This window comes from Camellia sinensis, chromosome 2, assembly GCF_055761805.1.
Source record: "Camellia sinensis isolate YWXY chromosome 2, ASM5576180v1, whole genome shotgun sequence".
Taxonomy (NCBI): Eukaryota; Viridiplantae; Streptophyta; class Magnoliopsida; order Ericales; family Theaceae; genus Camellia; species Camellia sinensis.
In genome coordinates, this window is record NC_138962.1 from 56,724,306 (window position 1) to 56,745,994 (window position 21,689).

The window sequence follows — 21,689 nt, forward strand, 5'->3', positions numbered from 1 at the left end:
AACATTTCATTCGTCGACCAATTGTTACGGGGAGAAAAGTAAAACTACCTTCTCAATATGATTCACTCTTACTTGGCAAATTAAATACAATGGGATGGTTACCATTAAATAATTTACGAAGTAAGATATATCCCTGTCTTGTACAATTGTTTTATGTTCACTTGACAGCGGGTGACCAACAAAATGAACCGTGAAGTCTTACCTCTTATGTTAAGGGGAAAAGAATCACACTCTCTCTGCGTCGTTTTGCACAAATTATTGGAGTCGAAACAGGAGATTTACAATGTTATTTTCAAAATGAGTCTGCCTTAGAAAAAATTGTTGATGATGTCACTCAGATTTATACCACAATTTGTGACAATCGATTTAGCGGCACTAATTTAAAAGTCAGCCATTTAAAACCTCACCTTCGTATTCTCCATCGATGGATAGTTGAAAATGTCACCCCAAAAAAGGACATTATAATACTGTTTCATGTTTTCAAGTTTACTTGTTATATTGTTTTGAAATTAGACAAAAATTAGATTTATGCTTTATATTACTAAAAGAAATGATGGTTGCAAAATTGGATACTCTGAGTGGCCGGTCCCTACCTTTTGGAGCTTTACTAACCATAATTTTCAAAGCCCATGATGTGAACCTTGAAGATGAAGTATGGATCAGAATCACTTCACCAATTTCTGAATATACACTGACCCGAGTTGGTGGTTCTGACACGTTGATGGGCTCTCTTAATCTTCAAAATGAACCAATACCTGATGAGGAAGAACCCAATGACAATGCCATGCCACCATTATCTTCAGTGCCCATGGTGAACATGATTTTGCCACATAGCAGTAGCAATTGCATCCCTAACGTTCGATTGGGACGTTAACCCATGTTGTGACATGTCAACGTAGTCAGGTTGGTCTCCAAGAAGCCTGTCTGCTTCTGCTTCTGCGGCCATTTCATTATCAGCTTCCATAAAGAATGGATCCATAACTGCATGCAAACGGATCCAATTGTGCACTACACAACATGCAATCACGAGAGGTCCTTGCCGTGTAGACTTGTAATTTGGCATGGACCGCAATATTGGGAAGCGCTTCTTCAAAACACCAAATGTTCTTTCTATGACGTTGCGTAATGACGAATGTCGATGGTTAAAAAATTCCTTAGGTCCTACATAACGATGGCCACGAAACTCTTGCAAGTGATATCGTTGAGACCGAAATGGAGCAAGAAATCCAGGCATGTTCGTGAAACCAACATCAACTAAATAGTACTTGCCACAGTTCTGTCAATTGATATGTATAAAAATAGACAAGGAAAAAAGTGTACAGTATGTTGTTCAGGGACAGTCACCATTGGGTGGGTGTGGGAACTGTAGATCAACTCGTGTAATAGAGTCAACCAGAATAGCGTTGTCGTGAGCGCTACCTTCCCATCCAGAATTAATAAATGTGAACAACATATCGAAGTTGCAAGCTGCGAGTACATTTTGCGATACCGTTGCTTTCCGACCGTGGAATGTATGTTGTCTTGAAGCAGGGACCCATGCATCCACCAATGTGCCATCGATAGCACCGACACAATCCTAATTGACAGATATCAGACTTTGATATTAAAAGCGAAACAAACTGATTGATTTTACTTTCATAATTAAAAAATAATAATATTTATTAACCCTTATGGATATGAACAAATTTACAGGACAGTCACGCTGTTCGTACCTTGAACCAGGGAAAAAATCGCCTGTCATTTAAAATTTTTTCCGGGATGTCCTCTAGGTTACGTGGTTTGATAACCGATGATGAAAGCTTGCACAATGCCCGCATAACAATTTTTATGTGCCGACAAATTGTTTCCGTTGAGTGTTGAAATCTATCTGCCATTATTCGATGGTGATCATTTTGTGCAAAAGTGTATAAAAAAATTCCAAACGATTCCTCCACACTTATATGCATATGTTCAGTATCGATAAAGCCATTATGGAGTAAAGTGTCTTTCAATAAAATGAATGTTTGTGCATCCATTCGCATAACGTTCATCATTGTTTCTGGATGGCCATTTAATAGGCCGAAGATGTAATCATCACCTCTGAATGGACACGTTCCCTGCGGTCGGCGACTACTTGACGCGTTCATATGGTCATGCATTACAGCAATCATGAACAAATCCATAAAATCATCAACAACCTCATCCTCCTCTGATAAGAGCTCCATTGTATTGTTTTCTCTGTCGGATGACATATGCCTTTGTCTACATCACAGTAAAAGCATAATTATAAAATATGTTATTCATGCAGTAACAGTTAGCGTTATTGGTGAAACAGTAAAATTCAGAGGATAACAAAATTTATTTAACACATGGTCATATTATAATAACTTCCATAGTTTTAATATAACAGAAAACACTTAAAAGTTAAAAAAAAAAAAAAACATACGAACATAGAAAAGGAAAGAGGATATGATGGAATGAAAAAAATAAGAATTAAAACCAAATCAGGAATAATGAAATGATCAAACAGTTCAGCCAAGAAGATTTGCTAACACAAGCAAAACAGAACGTCTCAGTTCACTGCAAAGCGAGGATCATGGCTAGGCGCAAATGGGTAGGAGTGCGCATGAAAAACCTTCGCCATTCCTTATCCTTGAACAGTGTCAGTGCCCTAACGTACTGCAACGGTGGTATGTCCCCAAGCTCAAGCAATGCATCTTGACATGCATCAAGGGCCCCTCTTGTGACTTTTACCCTTTACTGGATCTATATACTCATCCCCAAATAAGTCAACAGGAATGGCCTCAGCAGAATTACTCCCACCAGCGTTACTCCCACCAGCATCAGCGTTCCAAAATTTATTTAACATGTCGTCTTCTTCTTCTGAGTCAAGGGGTCCTTGTGTGGATGCACGAGACAGGGTCCCTGTAGCACAACAATTTTCAACAATCTCTGCCATTTCCTGAAAATATTCAAACCCTTTTGTCCTAAACTTCTTCACATTTCTGCTAGCCTACAACAAGTACAAAACAAGAATTAAGCATTGTATATATCATGAAACGTTTAAAATAAAATTAGAAAATAGTACAGATTAATGGAAAACCTTATTCCAAAATTCATCGGGTGCAACAACAGTGCCTATAATAGGATCCCATCCCAGACCAGTCTGTGCCTGGAGTCGCTTGAATGTCTGGTAATAAGCTTTCAAGCACTGATATTTTTGGCGCACCTTAACACCTGTATATCGAAATCCATATACGTTGTGCAACTGATTTGCATAATGATTCCAATGCCTAATTGTCCACGAAGTAGTACGGCCCGTTGTTTGATTGTTTCTAACCTCATCTCTCAACATATTTATTAATTTCGTTTCAATTCTGCGTGTCCACATTTTGGTGTTCTCATTGTCATCGGAATTATTTTCATCCATCTATAAATATACAAATTATATTTAAACTAGTTTGGGATGAATATACAAGCAGAACAGAGTATTTTAACGAACACTGCGATGGATATACAACAATAACAGTGCAAAATGATTTGAAGGAGAACACAGATAAAGGAAAAAGAACAGATTATTTTATTTCAAGGAAAAAAGTACGTAGCAGATTAATTGAATTTAAATAGCAGAAATATAATCACCAAAAAAAAAAAAAACATTCAGATAGCAGAAATATAACCACAAATAAAAAAAAAAAAATTCGACTTTTATAAACCCAAAACCAACTTTTTTTCCTGTGTCCCAAACGACCCTTGTAGTCATGGAAAAAACATTTTTTTGTTTTATCAAAAAAAGTTTTGCATAAAAAAAATTTCGCTAAACCTTTTTTTTTTAATTCTACAAAATGTAATTTCAGCCAATAGAAAGAAAAGGAGAGTAAAGTATGGTATGAACTCGATCAAAAAAAAAGTATGGTATGAACATTTTATTTATTTATTTCTATAAATTAAAATATGACTCAAAATAATAAAAAATTAAAATACATACATAAATATTCTAATCTGTTGAAAAATTATGAAAAAATATAATTAATTTTAACATAAGTATATTGACTTATCTTTTAATAAGATCAAAATAAAAAATATTTTAATGTAAAAAAGATAACATTATTATTTTTTTTAATTCATATTCATATGAATGATAAATTATTAATAAAAAATGAAATGCTATAAAAATTAAAAACTTTACTATATTTTCTATAAGTCTTATTTACCATATAAATAAATAAATATAGACATATATATGTCTAAATGGTAATGCAACAGTAGCTATCCCTGATTTTAACCGTATGTGCCAGCGCTAGGGGTGTCTTTGTTCTCAAAGCCTCAAAATTCAGTTAACATTGGGGTGTCTTTGCTCTCAAAGCCTCAAAATTCAGTTAACATTGTGTTTAAATAGTAGGAAAGAAATCAGTAATTTTTTTTTAATTAACAATCAGATAAAAAAAAAATTAGTATTGGTTGTTAACAATGTAAAAAAAAAATCTGAATTAAAAAAAACACAATGTTAACATTCAGTTAACAATGTTTTACAAAAAAAATTCAGTTAACATTCAATGTTTAACAATGTGTTTAACATTGTGTTATATTGATTTGAATTCAAAACAAATCAGTATTGGTTGTTAATTGAAATTAAGGAAAAAAAATAGTAAAAAAGCCGGTGGGTTCAAACAGTTCAGGGAGGACCGGTGGTTCAAACCATTCAGGAATGGAAAGTGGAAGACAAAACCGGAAGAGAGGTGGGAAGACCGGGTGGTCGACCGGCCGCCCGGGGGACGACCGGTCGGGTGTCCTAGGCACTGCCACTATGCCTTTGATAGAAGAAAGGTTCAAACCGTTCATAATTTCAAATAACAACCGATCTGAAATGGAAAATACGACATACCAAATTCTGATAAACCATTTACGAATTGATTTCAACTTCCCCGAATTCATTTATACATAACAGATGAATGATTTACACTATTCTTGAAGAACAAAAAGTTGAAACAGTTGATCGACTCATTTGAAATCACTTTTAGATAACAGATGAAGGATGAAGGATTTATTTACCAGATTAGTGGGAGTTGAATAATTATCGCCGGTGATGGAATGTGTATACTGATTGAACATGCTACTGTTTGCTCGTCGAATTCGACAATAAATTTGATAAATTTGACCTGAAAAAAAAATAGAATGAATTTCTCAAATAATTTCCCTATAACAAAATATGTAAATAATTTTGTGAGTAATTTCACCTCGCAGTCGTCGTTGTTTGGTTGCCCGTAATAAGAATCGTCCGCAACGCACAAATCGTAACTCAGTTGATTTGTGAAATATGATACGAGTACGGAGCGGGTTGGGTAGATTCATTATTTATAAAATGAGTCTGACTTCTGAAACTCTCTGAAACTCATCTGTGATGAATCTGAACACAGAGAAGCCACCCGTGATGAATCTGAAGGACAGGTGTAGATGAGGTTCACGTGAAAGTTGGGAGATGATGAAGAAGGCAGAAACGTTGAAAGGGAGATATTTGCTACCAAACAGATTTTCAAAATGTAATTTGGATTAACACGCGGAATCAATTTTTGAACATCGTATCCAAACGTCATACGCGAGCCCACGTGTTGAAAATTGATTTCAGTTCACAACCAAACAGAGCCTAAATCTCACAGTTTTAACATAATTACATAATTTTTTTTAAAATTATTTTAATAACTTTTTAACTTTTTACGAAAAGATGTGCAGAAAAATAGAAAGAATAATGTGACCATTTATAGTGATTTTTTGACTAAAATAGTTACTCTCCCGGCTCGTTTGGGAACATACTTTTTTAGTAACTATTTGACTTTTTGGCTAAAATATGATGTAAAAAAAATTAGTAAGTTTGGGATGACTTTTTGATTTTTTACGAAAAGATTTGCAAAAAGTAGATAGAAAAGAAAATCTTTGACTTTTTGGTATAGGTTGTTGACTTTTTGATTTTTTTAGTGACTTTTTAACTTTTCGCCTAAAAAATTCACTTGCCAAACAAGACCTAAGTCTAAAGAAACTGAAACCGGCGCAAATAGTATAAAGACACAAAGATAAATAGTGTACAATATACATTTCAATGTAAAAAGATAGCAGCATCAATTTTGGATCCAAATGATTAACAAATTTCTGATGGAACGGAAATTAAGTGTTATGTGAAATAAAATTTTAAAAGAGCTTAATCTAATTATGTCAAATTTATAGGACTTATCGTATTTTTTTTCTAAATATCAAAGAAGGTTATTATAATTTACCCAAAAAATTATTTATTACAACATACAATATTATTATTAATTTTTTTTAAAAAAAATATTGAGGACGAATTCATATAATTTGAAAATATTTTTAATTAATATTATTATAATAAGTGGGATTTTTGAAATTTTGATAAGCTACTGCACATCACTAGGGTGTAAAAGTCGCCTGCGGTCCGTGGACGGCCTAAAGTTTGCCAACGGTCCGGGGTGGGCCCGGCTCGCTTAGGCTCGGGCTCAGGCCCAATCTTAGGCCTGATCCTAGACCATCATTTTGAAATCCGGTTTGGCTCGTGGGCTCACCTCGCTTAGCACGACCCATCAGTTCTCTCAAGGCCCACTCAAAGCCTGACCTACCCAAGGTCCAATGTTATTTTTAATGAAAAATAATAAAATTTTAGTAAAAAAAAATAGAATTTTTTTTAAAAAAATGTTCAAACCCACCTAGGCCCGCCCTCGAATACCCCCTGGGTCTAGGCCTAATTTTCTGACTCATGAGCCGGCCCAAGCCCAAGTCAGACCCAATTTACACCCCTACACATCACCCATGCGGGATACATCAACATTATTTTGCATAATTATTTTATGTTCTTTAATTTTAATGTTGATTTGGGATACCGTCGTGACTATTGCCACAACAAGGTCCCACGGTGTCTTGGTGGAGGATTTTTTTAAATTTTTTCGATAATAGACTCGTCGAGTCTATTATTCTTATAAAAAATCAAGTTAATTGAAAATAAGTAACCATATGATCCAATTCTAATTGTTTTAAAAAAAAATTATCAAAATCATATTAATCATTTATTTTTTAAAAAACAAATGTGCTCTTGTCGCGAAACTATAGATATTCAATCAATTTAATTTTTTGTATAAATAATCTATTCAACAAATCCTATAATGTGAACGGTTCATATTATTGAAAAAACTCAAAAACATCTCCCATTGAGATACCATTGAACCCTACTGTAATTTACTCACAGCAGCATCCCCAGGTGGAGTGTGTGTTTGTCACCTTGCTGGCAAGATGAAGAGCAAATGAATGCTATATGAACGCTTAATTGCCTCTCTCTAAGTTTTCTCTCTTAGGGTTTTTTTTTCAGAGTGAGCCGCTTGAGAGGGGAGGGGGGTTCCGGCCTCCCTCCGGCCACCTCCCTCCTCTCTCCCCCCATTTTTCTCTTCTATTTTCTGCAAAATAATCTTTGGGAGCTCTGTCTTCCCAATCTCTCCCTCTTTTTGAGGTGTTTCTTCCCCTTCGGGTGGTTTTTTGAGTTTCCTCCTCCTTTCCTTCATGCCGGAGCACGACCTGCAGGTTCTAGCCACCGGTTCTACAACCCTTTGCCTTTCCTCGCCGCAGCAGCTACCATCCCCCGCCGCGAACATCCTCCACCAGCTCTGCTAACTACCTCCCTTCCTCCAGATCTGTACCACCCGTCGCCTTCTCTTGCCGCCGAAGCCACCATCTCCACGCCGTGGCCATCCTCTACCAGATCTGTTAGCTTCCATCCTCCAGATCGACGGCTCCGGTTTTGGTCTTTTGAGTTTTTTTATTTTATTTTATTTTTTTAGTTTCTTTGTTTTTTCAGTCTGTTTGTGTATTTTTGGACTCCATGAGTGTGCTCATTGGTAGCTTACTCTCTCTGGGGTGAATGCTTTTGTGGTGTCTCTGACTAGCCCTAGTGTTGATCTCTTATGATCGCTTCTGCTTTGCAGTATGGGTTAGGATCGTGTTTTGATTATGTCTTTGATGCTATTTTAGCTTTACCTGTGTGCTTATTTTCTCATTTTTCCTTTGATTAGTGTAAGCTCTATCTGTTTGGCATGGAGTCTTTTGTAAGTGCCGTTTGGCGTCTTCTTAATGGATTTTACCACGTTCAAAAAAAAAAAAAAAAAAAATGAATGCTATATGCTACCAAAAAAAAAAAAAAAAAATCCATTATTTTAATTCATTTACCCATAAATTAGGAATTGTGGTCATTCTCTCCCTTGTGTATAATCTGAATCGTTTAAGTTGTAAATTCATCTAAAAATGAGGTTGAGTCATATAATTATATTATATTTGTTTTTAAAAATTGACAAGTTTATTTTTAAAATCACATTTGTCATTCATTTTTTCTTTCTTTTAAAAATATGATCTGATCATGTGATTGTCAATGTTCTATTAATCTGATTTTTTACATAAATAATTTATTCATCTTATTTTGCAAGATGATTGATTCAAATCATCTTCATGTTTCCCATCCAATTGAGACAACAAATCCTAGCAATAATGCCCAACAAATTAAAAATGAATTTGGGCAAAATATTATTATCTTTTCCCAAAAAAAATTTGCGAATACTATGAGAGTTAATTTTCACTTTGCACCTTTACATTTTAAATTTAATCTCACTTTACTCTTAACTTTTGGATTATCTTGGTTAATTCTTAAAATGCAAGTCAAGTTGCAATTTGGTCCATTTGCATAACGTCATTGTGAAAATTTACGAAGAACAATCACATGATAGTATTAATTACACATAACATCTTTGTACTTTTATTAAAATTTCACTTTAGTCCTTCAACTATAATTCTTAACACTTATGTACTTTCACCAAAATCTTACTTTAATTCCTCCATTTTAGTTTCTCTGTCAATTTTTTAAACAACATTATTCTACTGGACTTACTTATATCTTGACTCGAAGTATAGGGGTTGACTTAAACAATTAAAAAATCATAGGGTAAACTGAGATTGATGGTAAAATACAAGGATGCAAAGTTTAATTTGCCCATACTATAATAACACCAAGAATCAGAATAAGCCCACATGAAACAACTAACTATAAGTAGCTAGACCTCATAAAACACATGCAACTTTCATATATTAATAAAAGGTTTTTTTTAAGCCCCCCTCTAGCTTCCCCCAAATAAATAAAATAGTTTTAGTTTAAATCGATGGTCTTGGTGCTACTTGTAGAATATTCACCTTGTAGTTGTGTCTTTTATTGAAAAGAACACAATATGTGATATTGAGATCATCACTAAGAAAGTAAAGAAAATTCATCATTGTCAATGTCACATGCAATAAAGAGACCATGGTAAACCTAGTTTTCTAGGTCCTTGTGCTGTTTGGATTGAGAGAGAAGAAAATCTATCATCATGGAGTTTTTCACATTTGGATTATGGCTTTTTATGGGCACTACTTTGATCACTGCTCATGCTTATGTTTTTTGGAAGGTTTGTAATAGAGAACCTAATGATAATGGGAGTGACGTGGTTGATTCGAAGAAGTTGCCGTGTTTTGAGTACAAAGTGGAAGAGAAGAGTAATAGTCCTGAAATGGATTGTGTTGTGTGTTTGGAGAGTTTCAAGAAGGGTGATCTTTGCAAGTTGTTGCCAATTTGCAAGCACACTTTCCATGCTCAATGCATAGATTCATGGTTGATCAAGACACCCAATTGTCCGATCTGTCGAACATGCGCGAATTCAAAGTAGATCGATTTGCAAAGCAACATTGATGCTCATGTGGTACAATAGTGCTCAATTCTACCACAAACACGGAAACTAAACATGTTCAGTACCCTGTAGGATTATGTCAAGGTATAGTAGGGGTAAGCAATAACAATAGGGTAACAAAGGATTTGAATTGACTGAATGCTGATTCAGATCTATTAGTTCTATGTTTTGTCTCTTTAAACACTCTTTATCTTGTTATGTTTGATTATGTAGTGCTTAACGGAATTGTGTGGTTGAAAACTCAAAAAGGTAAGAAAGAGTGTATCGGTGAGAAATTTCACAATACGTTAGTGAGAATTACATAATTAAATTAGTGTTAAAGAAAGAGTGTATCTAATCAAATGTGTAATTTTTTTTTAATTAACATCACTATGTAAGATGTAATTTTTTATATTATTTGCTCATCACACCATTTACAGTACAATTTATCAAAACATGCAAATCCAATCCTGGTGATATTAGATTTGAATTGACAAAGAGAGCCAATTCAGCTCCTTTTGGATTAGTTTAGTTACATCATATACCACTTTTAATATTTCGTTTTTAATTTTTAATTTATATTTATAAAAATTTTAAAAATTATCATAAACATTTGTTTAATAATTTTTTTGATTTATAAATAGTTGTCCCAATTTATAAATTTGAGGAAAATGAGTTTACATTGGTTTTTAAACAGAAATTTAAAAATTTGACTAACAATTTTTTTTTTTCAAATAATTTTTTTTCCAATTAATTTTTTTAATTATAATGTGTATGATCCCATTGTCATAAATAATAAAAAAATAAATATAAATATTTTAGGCCTGAACAAACATATTTTTTAGTTTTTGTTTTTAAAAATTTTCAAACATTTTGTCAAATAAAACGCGTTTGTAGTTTATAATTTTATAAAAATAAACAAAAACCAATTTACAAAATTTTTGTAAACTGTGAGACCAGAAAAATCTTCTCACATAGATTGTAGAGATTCGACGAAGAGATGAATTTTCTCTCTGTAGATCCGCAAAGATGAGCATGATTGACGCCACCCGACCGAAGTTGTCAGCCGGAGACACTCCAATAGTGAAGTTAGTCACTTGATCGAAAGAATGAAAGTATAGAAAATGAAGAGTGTTGGTGTGTAGTGTAGAGAGATATGACATACCTCCTCTTTTGGAATGCCTCCCTTATATAGATGGGGGTGTGATATTTGTTTGGACTGAACCTATTATAGGTCTTGTTTGAGTTAACCTCAATAAGCTGATATATATTTTTTCCTGACTTCTACATAAACATAAATAAAAAACGTAAACGTTATCAAACACTACCGTCATATTTATTTATCATCGCATTTAATTCACTTCTTATGTGTATTCTGGTAATAAATAGTGAAACTCATCATGCTACATAGGAAGTAAAAAGTTTTGGTGAAATATTTAGATAATGTATATAGCATGGAACAGATTAAGAAAGAACCAAATTATAAAATACCATTAAATGGGCACATAATCACGTAATATTTTAGACTCATGTGATAATTTTTTACTTTAATGAAATTTTCGTATCAGCTAAGCTAAATTATAAAATACTATTAGATGGACACCAATCAAGTAATATACCATACCAATGTAATAATTTTCTGAGTTTAAACGACATTCTAGTATCAGCCCAAGCTTATACGGCGATTGCAGCATTAACAAATAATGCAAATGTTGAATTTGATATTTTTTTAGAAATATCTTTACGAAAAAGGTCCTCCATCAAGGGATACAGAAAATGTAGCAAAAACTCTAGTTTTCTAATTTTACTTACAATTTATTTAGGTATATCTTAAAGGGTAATTCAAGACAAAAAAAAAAAAAAAGGATATATTGAAAATAAATTGAAAAATGCTTTAGACCTCTAAATTGTGAGCTCTAGAAGAGCTCTAATCTGTGGGTCCCAGTATGTGATTTGATGTTTTCGCCTTTGTTTTTTTTTTTCTTTTTTTTTTTCAGGTTGCCACGTCGCTAGTGCTCTTATTAGAGCTCTATTATTAGAGGTCTTAATCACCACTCAAATAAATTATAATCTTAAACAATTTAATAGTAGTACTAAGAAATTAGATGTACTTAATAATTTTTTTGGTGCAAATAGAATTCCCCATGTATATGGACCTTACGGCCCAAGTTTGGCCCAGTATACTTTTTTATATTTAAACTCCATTTGTTTAGAGTGAAAATAATTTTTTATTTTTGACGTGTAGTGTAGTACAATGAAAATGAAAATTAACCAAAAACAATTTTTAAGATGGATGAAAAATTTAGTCTATATGAGTACAAATATATTTTTCAAAGTCTTTATGAGAAAATATTTTCACTTTCAAAATGTAGAAAATATTCTCTTTGCAGAATATTTTTTTAAAAAAAATCATACAAAATAATTTCTGTTCAAATGTATTTTTTTTTTTCACATATTACATAATTTTTTTTCAGAAGGGAAGGAGTGTTCTTGAGATTTATTGGGATTCATGAGACTTATGGGTGTTATTCTAACGATTGGAATAATTCATTTTGTAAAATTTTGTATGTAAGTTTTCATTAAAAAAAATTGAAAAATAAAAAATCAAATTGATTTGGCATTTTTAATCATATAATTTCATCGTAATTGAAAGTTTGCGGAAAAATAATTTGTTTTGAAAAACACTTTTTCAAAGAAACACCACCTGATTACACAATCTAAAATACCTTCTCTAAGTGAGTTATTGATAATACCTCACCAAGCGATCCAAGTGTCTCGCCTCCAAAGTGATTCACCTTGCACCCTCTTTGATTTATTTGTGTGTATATATTTTCTACAGACCTTAAAAATTCTGATGGCCAATTTTTGTATCAAATACATCTGATATATATACACAACACATGATAGAGTTTGTATGTAGGTGGGATCCTTAAGGATCTCTATCTTTTAGTTGTGGGGATAAAATAAAAGATGTATCTTTTATTTTAAATATACAGGATACAACTTATCCAATTTTTCATTAATTATCTTTTAAACAGATAATATAGAACTTCCACTAATTGCAATAATGTCCATCAACACATTACAATTAAACCCCTAAAAGTAGAGAATTACAAGTGAGGCCCTTTCTACAATTAATTACAAATTTCCTTCCACCAAACTATATTCCACATGAGCTATTAGGTATGGACAAATTTATCACTATCAAAAGCCCTAACTCATGTAACCGAATTCTAAATTTTTCCTTCTTCTAATTGGACCCTAAAAGCATTTTCCAAAAATAGTATTTTTACAATATATATGTATAAAATATTTTTACGAAAAAGTAACCGCCCGGTTTTCTTTTGGTCCAATGTTAATAAGAAAAATTGCTTGAATATACTTTCTCACTTGAGAATGGTGGATTCCATGTTAAGCACCTATATAAATTAATTACCACTCGCATAACCCAACATGTCCGTGTATAGCCTTTGATTCGGCATCACCGATTGACAATGTCAAAGTTAAATGAATAGATAATTAATTTATACAAGCCTCTCAGGTCAAAGGAAAATAAGTGTATTGTAATAGAACTACCTTTTAAACTGATAGTGATCATTCCATAGGTGTTCTTAAAACCGATCCTGTTCAGTGCATGTACTTATTGCATAACACCCACCTATTTGCTTAAGGTCACTACCTCAATGATGGAGTTAATCATTCTATCATATAGCAGCAAAACAGGTGTAGGCCATAGTGGTGCGACGCCCAATCAACACCCATAGCCTAGAACATTAATTGGGTTTACGAGGCACCGAAAAATCATAACTCCCAGCTTTTGGTTCATTAACCATTAGCATGTTTTTCTACAATGTTACCCAAGGGACCTTATGTTCACATCATATGTAACATTAAATTTAACATTACCCATAATAACATACAAAATGCAAAATATAAAATGCCAAGCAATTTATATAATCAATTAATAAAGTCAATAAATTGGTTTTTGAAGGCACAAATGCCAACATTCTCCCACTTGTACTCAAAACCAATTACACATGTATTTAATACGATTCTCTTTTAAATAATTTCAAAAATTATATAAAAGGTATTCTCCCCACGATTTGATCGAAGAGCTTTGATACTTTTTCCAAGTTGCTACAAAATTCCTTGAACTTTTCAAAGGATTCAGACTTATGTTTCATTAGGTACAAATAATCATACCTAGAATAATCATCGGTGAATGTAATGAAATGGTAAAAACCACCTCTTGCTATGTGATTTATTGGACTACAAACATCTGTGTGTATTAATTCCAAAACTTCTGTGGCTCTAATTCCTTTTCCCAGAAATGGAATTTCAGACATTTTTCCTTGCAAGCAGGGCTCACAAATTGGATAGGGCTCAATTTTCAAAAAAAAAATCTAAAGGCCCATCCTTGACCAATCTATTTAGACGTTCTAAATTGATATGGCCGAGTTTCAAGTGCCATATGTAAGTTTGATTAACATCCCTTTTTCTTTTAAGGGGTAACATACCGGTGGATGTATCATTCTCAACGCAATTAATGGAATTATCAATAAAACTAATAAAGTAAAGACCTTCGATTAAAATGCCAGAAACCACAAATTTATTATTGTGCTTAATAACAACTTTTGAAGAAAAGGAAAAACAATATCCCAACGAAAATAACTTTGAAACAGAAATTAAATTTCTACGGATGTCTGACATAAATAGACAATCTTCTAAAACTAGAGTTCTATTAAATGATAATTCCAAATAAAAAATTCCTATGGAAACTGCAGCAACTGTTGCACTTGTTCCTAACTTTATTAGCATTTCCCATTCATTAAGCCTTCTGGTCTCCTTGAACCCCTGCAACATATTGCAAATATGTGAGGTCGCACCAGAGTCTACACACCAAGCTTTAGGAGGACCAATCAATAAATTGGTTTCAATAACAAACAGATTCAACATGCTTTCTGAAGGTTTGTTCTTTTTCAATGTTGCCAAATACTGACGGTAGTTTCTCTTTCAATGGCCAAGCTTTCCACAATGGAAACAATTTCCTTTGCTTTTCTTTTTATCTATGCCCTTTTTAAAAACACCTAGTGTTTTTTCAGAGAATTTGGAGTCCATTGGTTTCTTATTAAAATTATTCTTGCCCTTAGGCTTGAATTTTCTAGGACTTTCCTTCTCACCCATCATTACAGTGGGTTGGCTCTTTTTAATAAGATCTTCTACTGCTTGCAACATATTGAGCAGCTCTGATGGTGCAACAATCATCTTATTCATATTGTAATTCAAAATAAACTGATTATAAGAATCTGGTAAAGATGAAAGTATCGCATCAATTTTAGTTTCACCATCAATATCTGCACCCAAAGTTTCCAGTATGTTAATGAAAGATATCATTTTTAGAACATGTTCCCGTACTGGAGTACCTTCCACCATTCTAGTGGACATCAAACCTTTCGTGGCTATTTGGCATGCACTTCTGCTTTGTTCTCCAAACATTTCTTTCAAGTTAACCATCATGTCTTTTGCAGTAGGAACACCCTCATGCTGCTTTTGCAACACATTGGTCATTGAGGCCAATATGTAGCATTTTGTAACATCATCTGCCTCATGCCACTTCCTAACAACCTCATGTTGTTCATCAGTGGCATCTGCCTCAGGAAGCGCAGGTGGATCAGTGGTTAGGACATGGTTCAATTTTTCAGCAGTGAGGACAATTGTTAAATTTCTCTTCCAGTTCACATAGTTTGATCCAGTCAAACGATTATCATCAAGAATTTTGGACAAAGGATTAAAGTTGTTCATTTTTAGCTGCATATGTTAAAAATTAATACATGTGTCAGAAGAATATAAGTATTGCATTGTATGTAAATCCATAGAATGCGGGATTTTGAATCTACTATGGTAATACTCACTAGAATTTTTATTCAAACAATTTATAACCCCACAAATATAACATTTATATTTAAAACATTCATAGTGAGCATTGGGAAACCAATCCTGCATGTACAAAAATTTCTTTTGAAATAAGTGAACATACCTTGAATGGGTGGGTAGCTACTACCCATCATAATATCATCTCATGTTACCATTTTTTATTTTTCTTTTAGAAAAATTAAATTTATTTATGACTCCCAATTTTTCTTTTGGCCTCCAAAGCAACTCATATGACACCTTTTGGTTGCCATATAGTATTTGTCTAAGTGCAAACCATTGTTTAGATACATAGCATGAACATGTAAGATTATGCCTTCATTTTAGCCGACACTCCCACTAGTCACACTTATACTCTTTACAAAATAAATAAAACAAACTAATTAATTACAACCCAACTGACCCTTTTGGTATCATTTGAATCTCAATTAATCAGAATTTTTATTTACCAACAATGGAGGGCCATAGGCATTATTTTTCTTAAAATAATCCTATTTAACACTTAATAATTAAAATGGGGTACCAATAACATTTATAACTAATTTATCCCCATAAATTAGCAAATTAATTTTAATGTTATCATAAGTAACATGAAACCCACAAATATATATATGTATATATATATATATATATATAATCATGAATATGGTTATATCCATCAATAGAAAATAATTTTTTGGGAGAAAATCTACAAAGATTTTTATCAACTGAACAACCTCCCACTAACTATGGCATGTCTAAAGCATGATAAAACATTAATTCTACATGATAACATCTCAATGTAATTCATAAAATAAAACATGATAGAATATTTAATCAAGGAATTAAAATTCATCAATATAAATAAATCGTGTTATTTAAAATAACAATATACTACAAGTTCTAATCATTTAAAAGATCTTAACATGTTGTATATAATATTTACATAATGCCATAGCATATTTCTATGATTTTTGTAATTTTCTGAAATTTTCTAGAATTATAAGTAATTAATAATTATACAGAAAATCAGAAACAAATATTACAGAATCTGAAAAATACAAAAAATTATACCAGTAAATAAAATTACATAGCATTAGTCTACTATAAAATTTCAGGTCCAGAATCCAAGTCATGCTCCACCAAGAGCAATTTAACATAAAAAATTGAATTATTCATTAATGAAAACAATATTTTATTTTTCATAAAATTCTGAAACTTTATAATCTTGTAGAAAAAATAATTACGAGTCCAATGGTATAAGTCATGTTTCAAACAGATTACAACGAATAATATAGAAACAATTAACTTAGTTTTAAATTAAAAACCAAGCAAACAGGGTTTTAATAAGTCCACGCATGTACCCGCGCGTGGTAGAAACGGATGACATCGTTACACGTGTCAATGAGGTCAGCAACCCTTTCCTTCTTCTTCTTATTATTATTATTATTATTATTATTATTCTTGAAGCTGTAATCGTGGATATGGACCATGCATCAACAGTAAGCAAAAATAAATAATAAAAATAAAATAATGATATCATGTGAATGCCTTTTAGGCCAATCCCTAATAAACATAAAAACTGAGGTGCACCGTTATCACCGATGAAATAGTACGGTTTTTTTTTTTTTTAATACTATTTCGGTCCTTTTCTTTTGTGATTAATACAAGAAAAAATAGATTATATATTCACAAATTATATAATCAACTATTATGCATGACAACATTGAATATTCAATATTTTTTATCAAACTATAAAAAACAAAAATATAGATTCATGCAATCAAAGTGGGTGGCGCTGATACCAATGAAAGTTTGTGGAAAAATAATTTGTTTTGAAAAACACTTTTTCAAAGAAACACCACCTGATTACACAATCTAAAATACTTTCTCCAAGTGAGTTATTGATAATACCTCACCAAGCGATCCAAGTGTCTCGCCTCCAAAGTGATTCACCTTGCACCCTCTTTGATTTATTTGTGTGTATATATTTTCTACAGACCTTAAAAATTCTGATGGCCAATTTTTGTATCAAATACATCTGATATATATACACAACACATGATAGAGTTTGTATGTAGGTGGGATCCTTAAGGATCTCTATCTTTTAGTTGTGGGGATAAAATAAAAGATGTATCTTTTATTTTAAATATACAGGATACAACTTATCCAATTTTTCATTAATTATCTTTTAAACAGATAATATAGAACTTCCACTAATTGCAATAATGTCCATCAACACATTACAATTAAACCCCTAAAAGTAGAAAATTACAAGTGAGGCCCTTTCTTACAATTAATCACAAATTTCCTTCCACCAAACTATTCCACATGAGCTATTAGGTATGGACAAATTTATCACTATCAAAAGCCCTAACTCATGTAACCGAATTCTAAATTTTTCCTTCTTCTAATTGGACCCTAAAAGCATTTTCCAAAAATAGTATTTTTACAATTATATATGTATAAAATATTTTTACGAAAAAGTAACCGCCTGGTTTTCTTTTGGTCCAATGTTAATAAGAAAAATTGCTTGAATATACTTTCTCACTCGAGAATGGTGGATTTCATGTTAAGCACCTATATAAATTAATTACCACTCACATAACCCAACATGTCCGTGTATAGCCTTTGATTTGGCGTTACCGATTGACAATATCAAAGTTAAATGAATAGATAATTAATTTATACAAGCCTCTCAGGTCAAAAGAAAATAAGTGTATTGTAATAGAACTACCTTTTAAACTGATAGTGATCATTCCATAGGTGTTCTTAAAACCGATCATGTTCAGTGCATGTACTTATTACATAACACCCACCTATTTGCTTAAGGTCACTGCCTCAATGATGGAGTTAATCATTCTATCATATAGCAGCAAAACAGGTGTAGGCCATAGTAGTGCGACGCCTAATCAACACCCATAGCCTAGAACATTAATTGGGTTTACAAGGCACCGAAAAATCATAACTCCCAGCTTTTGGTTCATTAACCATTAGCATATTTTTCTACAATGTTACCCAAGGGATCTTATGTTCACATCATATGGAACATTAAATTTAACATTACCCATAATAACATACAAAATGTAAAATATAAAATCCCAAGCAATTTATATAATCAATTAATAAAGTCAATAAATTGGTTTTTGAAGGCACAAATGCTAACAGTAATTGTCTTAAAAAATAAATAATTTATTTTTAAAATTATACTTCTCATTATCTCTTTTTTTACAAATATAATAAAATCAAGAATAAATTGAAAATGCACTCTCCAAAGTTTACTTAAAATACGAATTGCTTCAGTCGTTTGAAAAATTACAAATATCCCTTGTCAAAATTTTTTATTTAACAAAACTAATAAAAAAATAAAATTTCTAATGGTTAATAATATAATTACTTAAATTTTTAATTGAAATAAATTTATGATATCATTACAAACTATTAATTGACTTGATAATTTATTAATAAAATATGTCATCTATTATTAAATTAAAAACTTTAAGCGACAGAATGTAATTTTCAATAATTTATATTTTAAGCAAGTCTTAATAAGTATATTTATAATTTACCTAAAATGAAATAACTTTGAATATCAAATCAACTTAAATTCTTTTCTGAATGATTTACATATAAAATAAACAAAATAAACAATTCAAGTTAAGAATAAAATTGATAATTCCCATGACTCTCAACAGCAGTAGCCCTCCAATCCAAAAGTGAATCGGAAAGGATCTCTTTCCTTTTTGTAAAGAAAAATTCCCTAATTTATTCGCAATGATATAAAGTGATAGATGTCAATTTTTAATTTATCACAAAATTAATCATATAAAATTCACATTTCTTATCACATCATGGGCCAATAAGGTGCAATTGAAATTAATAATTGACATTTCAAAGCATATCCCATCACTTTCAGTTGTAGGAGCCAATTCTAAGCTGCTTAAAACCCATATATACAAATCCAGAAATCAAATTATATACTTATTTAGAGTTTATAATTGTAATAACTCTGACCTTCGATTAATATTAATTCATGATTAATTATGCTCAATAGTAATTTAGAAAGGATTTGGAATTTATTTACATGTGTATTGCATTATTTATGTATTTCTATCTGTTTGTGATAAAATGATCTGTTCATGTCTTTTACTTTAAATTACAAATTGAAAGCCTTATCGACGTCCGAATCAGAAATCGACTTGATTTATGTGCTAGTTAGGATTTATAGAATTTTTTGGTAGGTTTAATTAAAATTCGGTTCGGAACGATTAAATTAGATTAAATAACATTAAATTACATTAGTTCAATTATTTACGACATTGCCATTAGTGGGCCACTTAAGTACCATTGCTTGGAACTCAATTGCATACACTTCATAACATTTCCTCAGCCATTTTTGTGACCAAAAACGTAGGAAAGAGTAAGAGAAGAGAAAACTTAGCTTCAACAAGAGATTTGGCTTGGAACTTAGGAGAATTGAAGAGGCTTTGCAAAATTGAGCTCCTAGACTTGGAATTCAAGGTTTAAGATAGAGAATTCATCTTCTCCATTGTGATTTTGAGTTACTTCTTGCATGGTTCATGGTGAACTAGAGTTTAGAGTGAAGTTTTGGTTCTAAATGTTGAATTGAGTAGGAATTCTTACATGCATGTGTATATCATGAAGTTTGAGGTTGTTTTCATAGAAATTCTTGCATGCATGTCCACATTTTTGTTATAGTCCATGAACTCACCATGTTTTGAAGTTAAATCTTGCATTTGATCTTGTTTTAGAACTTTGGAGTTTCAAGGAAACCATGCATGCGTTGAATTTGCATTGTTCTTCATGTTCTTGAAGTTTATTTGAAAATTGTGTTTAATTGAACTACCTTTGGGCTTTGATTTCTCAAATTGATCTTTGAAACATGTCATATTATGAGTTTACAAGTGTTTTTCAGAAAATTAGCCCAAAAGGATCGAATTTGATGCATTGTAGTTGAGTTTTGAGCTTGAGGTTCAAATCTGGAAATTCTAGATTTTGGACTCACGCTCGAGCGGGGAACTCCACGCTTAAGCGTATATATTGGGTTCATGCATTATGCTCGAGTGGGTAAAATGACGCTCGAGTTGGAATTTCGTGTATCTAGTACTTTGCCTGTATTTATAGTCTGCTCGAGCGGGGTAATGCACGCTCGAGCGAGGACTTGTGTCTCACGCTCGAGCGGGTATCGAGCGCCCATCGAGCATGAATTTCATGCATCCAGTACTTTTACTATAGCTTGCAGTCCGCTCGAGCGGAGTAATCCACGCTCGAGCGGATTCCTTTTGTCTGCATGTCCGCTCGAGCGTAAAAGGCCACGCTCGAGTGGGACCCCTGTTTCAGCAAAATTTTGAAAAGTGTTTTAAAGTGCATCTTTGCATTCTCATTCCATCCTTAACATTCTTAGGCCATGTTTAAGACTCTATAGTGAGAGTAAGAGATTAGAAACACACTAAGAGCCATGAAATAAGTTTTGTACAATTAGAACGTGCGTTTCAAGTTTGTATCTGTTATGTGTCGTGTAGGTCACGTGCCACGTCCTATCTGATCGATCTACTCTGTCTGTCTGTCTCCAAGCCCACTGTGAGTAATAACTCTGTAAAGTTATGTTCAACTTAAGTATTTTCTGACTGGTATTGTATTATCTATTTTATGAAATGCTATCTTACAAATTATGAATGAATGTCCAATCTTCTGAAAAGTATTTGTGGCACCCTTAGTTCACGTGGCCCTCGCCTGGGGGTAACAATACCGCGGCCAATCTGTATCTGGCCCTCGCCCAGGGGTAACAATACCGCGGCCAATCTGCACGTGGCCCTTGCTTGGAGGTAACAATACCATGGCTACTTGCGCGCAAGATATGGACCTTTGTGGTCGTTGGTACCAACTATATATGTGGGTCTCTGGACCAATCTGATCTGATAGCTAATGGGTGTACCACGTATGATCTTATGCGAAATCTGAATATGTAAATGTGTATGAATCTGTTTCTGTTTGAAGTCTGATTATGCTCTGATTTAAATGCTAGATTCTAACTTGTAC

At 32.6% G+C, this 21,689-nt stretch overlaps 3 protein-coding genes across 3 annotated transcripts; 1 reads left to right on the plus strand and 2 right to left on the minus strand.

Annotated features, from left to right (window-relative positions):
* Positions 1–799: 799 nt before the first annotated feature.
* Positions 800–3,409, minus strand: LOC145813769 (uncharacterized). Its single transcript, XM_082909742.1, has 5 exons — positions 3,083–3,409; positions 2,754–2,992; positions 2,142–2,241; positions 1,394–1,576; positions 800–1,276 (listed from the first exon to the last, which is right to left on the minus strand). The coding sequence occupies exons 1-5, from the start codon at positions 3,407–3,409 to the stop codon at positions 800–802; spliced, it is 1,326 nt and encodes a 441-aa protein (XP_082765868.1).
* Positions 3,410–9,383: 5,974 nt separating this feature from the next.
* Positions 9,384–9,719, plus strand: LOC114311138 (RING-H2 finger protein ATL56-like). Its single transcript, XM_028257200.2, has one exon. The coding sequence runs from the start codon at positions 9,384–9,386 to the stop codon at positions 9,717–9,719; it is 336 nt and encodes a 111-aa protein (XP_028113001.1).
* A 5,013-nt stretch (positions 9,720–14,732) lies between these two features.
* Positions 14,733–15,521, minus strand: LOC114311139 (uncharacterized). Its single transcript, XM_082909754.1, has 2 exons — positions 15,143–15,521; positions 14,733–15,073 (listed from the first exon to the last, which is right to left on the minus strand). The coding sequence occupies exons 1-2, from the start codon at positions 15,519–15,521 to the stop codon at positions 14,733–14,735; spliced, it is 720 nt and encodes a 239-aa protein (XP_082765880.1).
* Between the last annotated feature and the right edge of the window lie 6,168 nt (positions 15,522–21,689).

Excerpts from the sequence above, each read along its gene's own strand:
- LOC145813769 (XM_082909742.1), bottom strand. The coding sequence starts at position 3,409 with ATGGATGAAAATAATTCCGATGACAATGAGAACACCAAAATGTGGACA. Across the intron at positions 2,993-3,082 it reads CCGATGAATTTTGGAATAAG|GCTAGCAGAAATGTGAAGAA; the intron begins GTTTTCCATTAA and ends TACTTGTTGTAG. Across the intron at positions 1,277-1,393 it reads CTCACGACAACGCTATTCTG|AACTGTGGCAAGTACTATTT; the intron begins GTTGACTCTATT and ends ATCAATTGACAG.
- LOC114311138 (XM_028257200.2), top strand. The coding sequence starts at position 9,384 with ATGGAGTTTTTCACATTTGGATTATGGCTTTTTATGGGCACTACTTTG.
- LOC114311139 (XM_082909754.1), bottom strand. The coding sequence starts at position 15,521 with ATGAACAACTTTAATCCTTTGTCCAAAATTCTTGATGATAATCGTTTG. Across the intron at positions 15,074-15,142 it reads GTCCACTAGAATGGTGGAAG|ATATTGATGGTGAAACTAAA; the intron begins GTACTCCAGTAC and ends CTTTGGGTGCAG.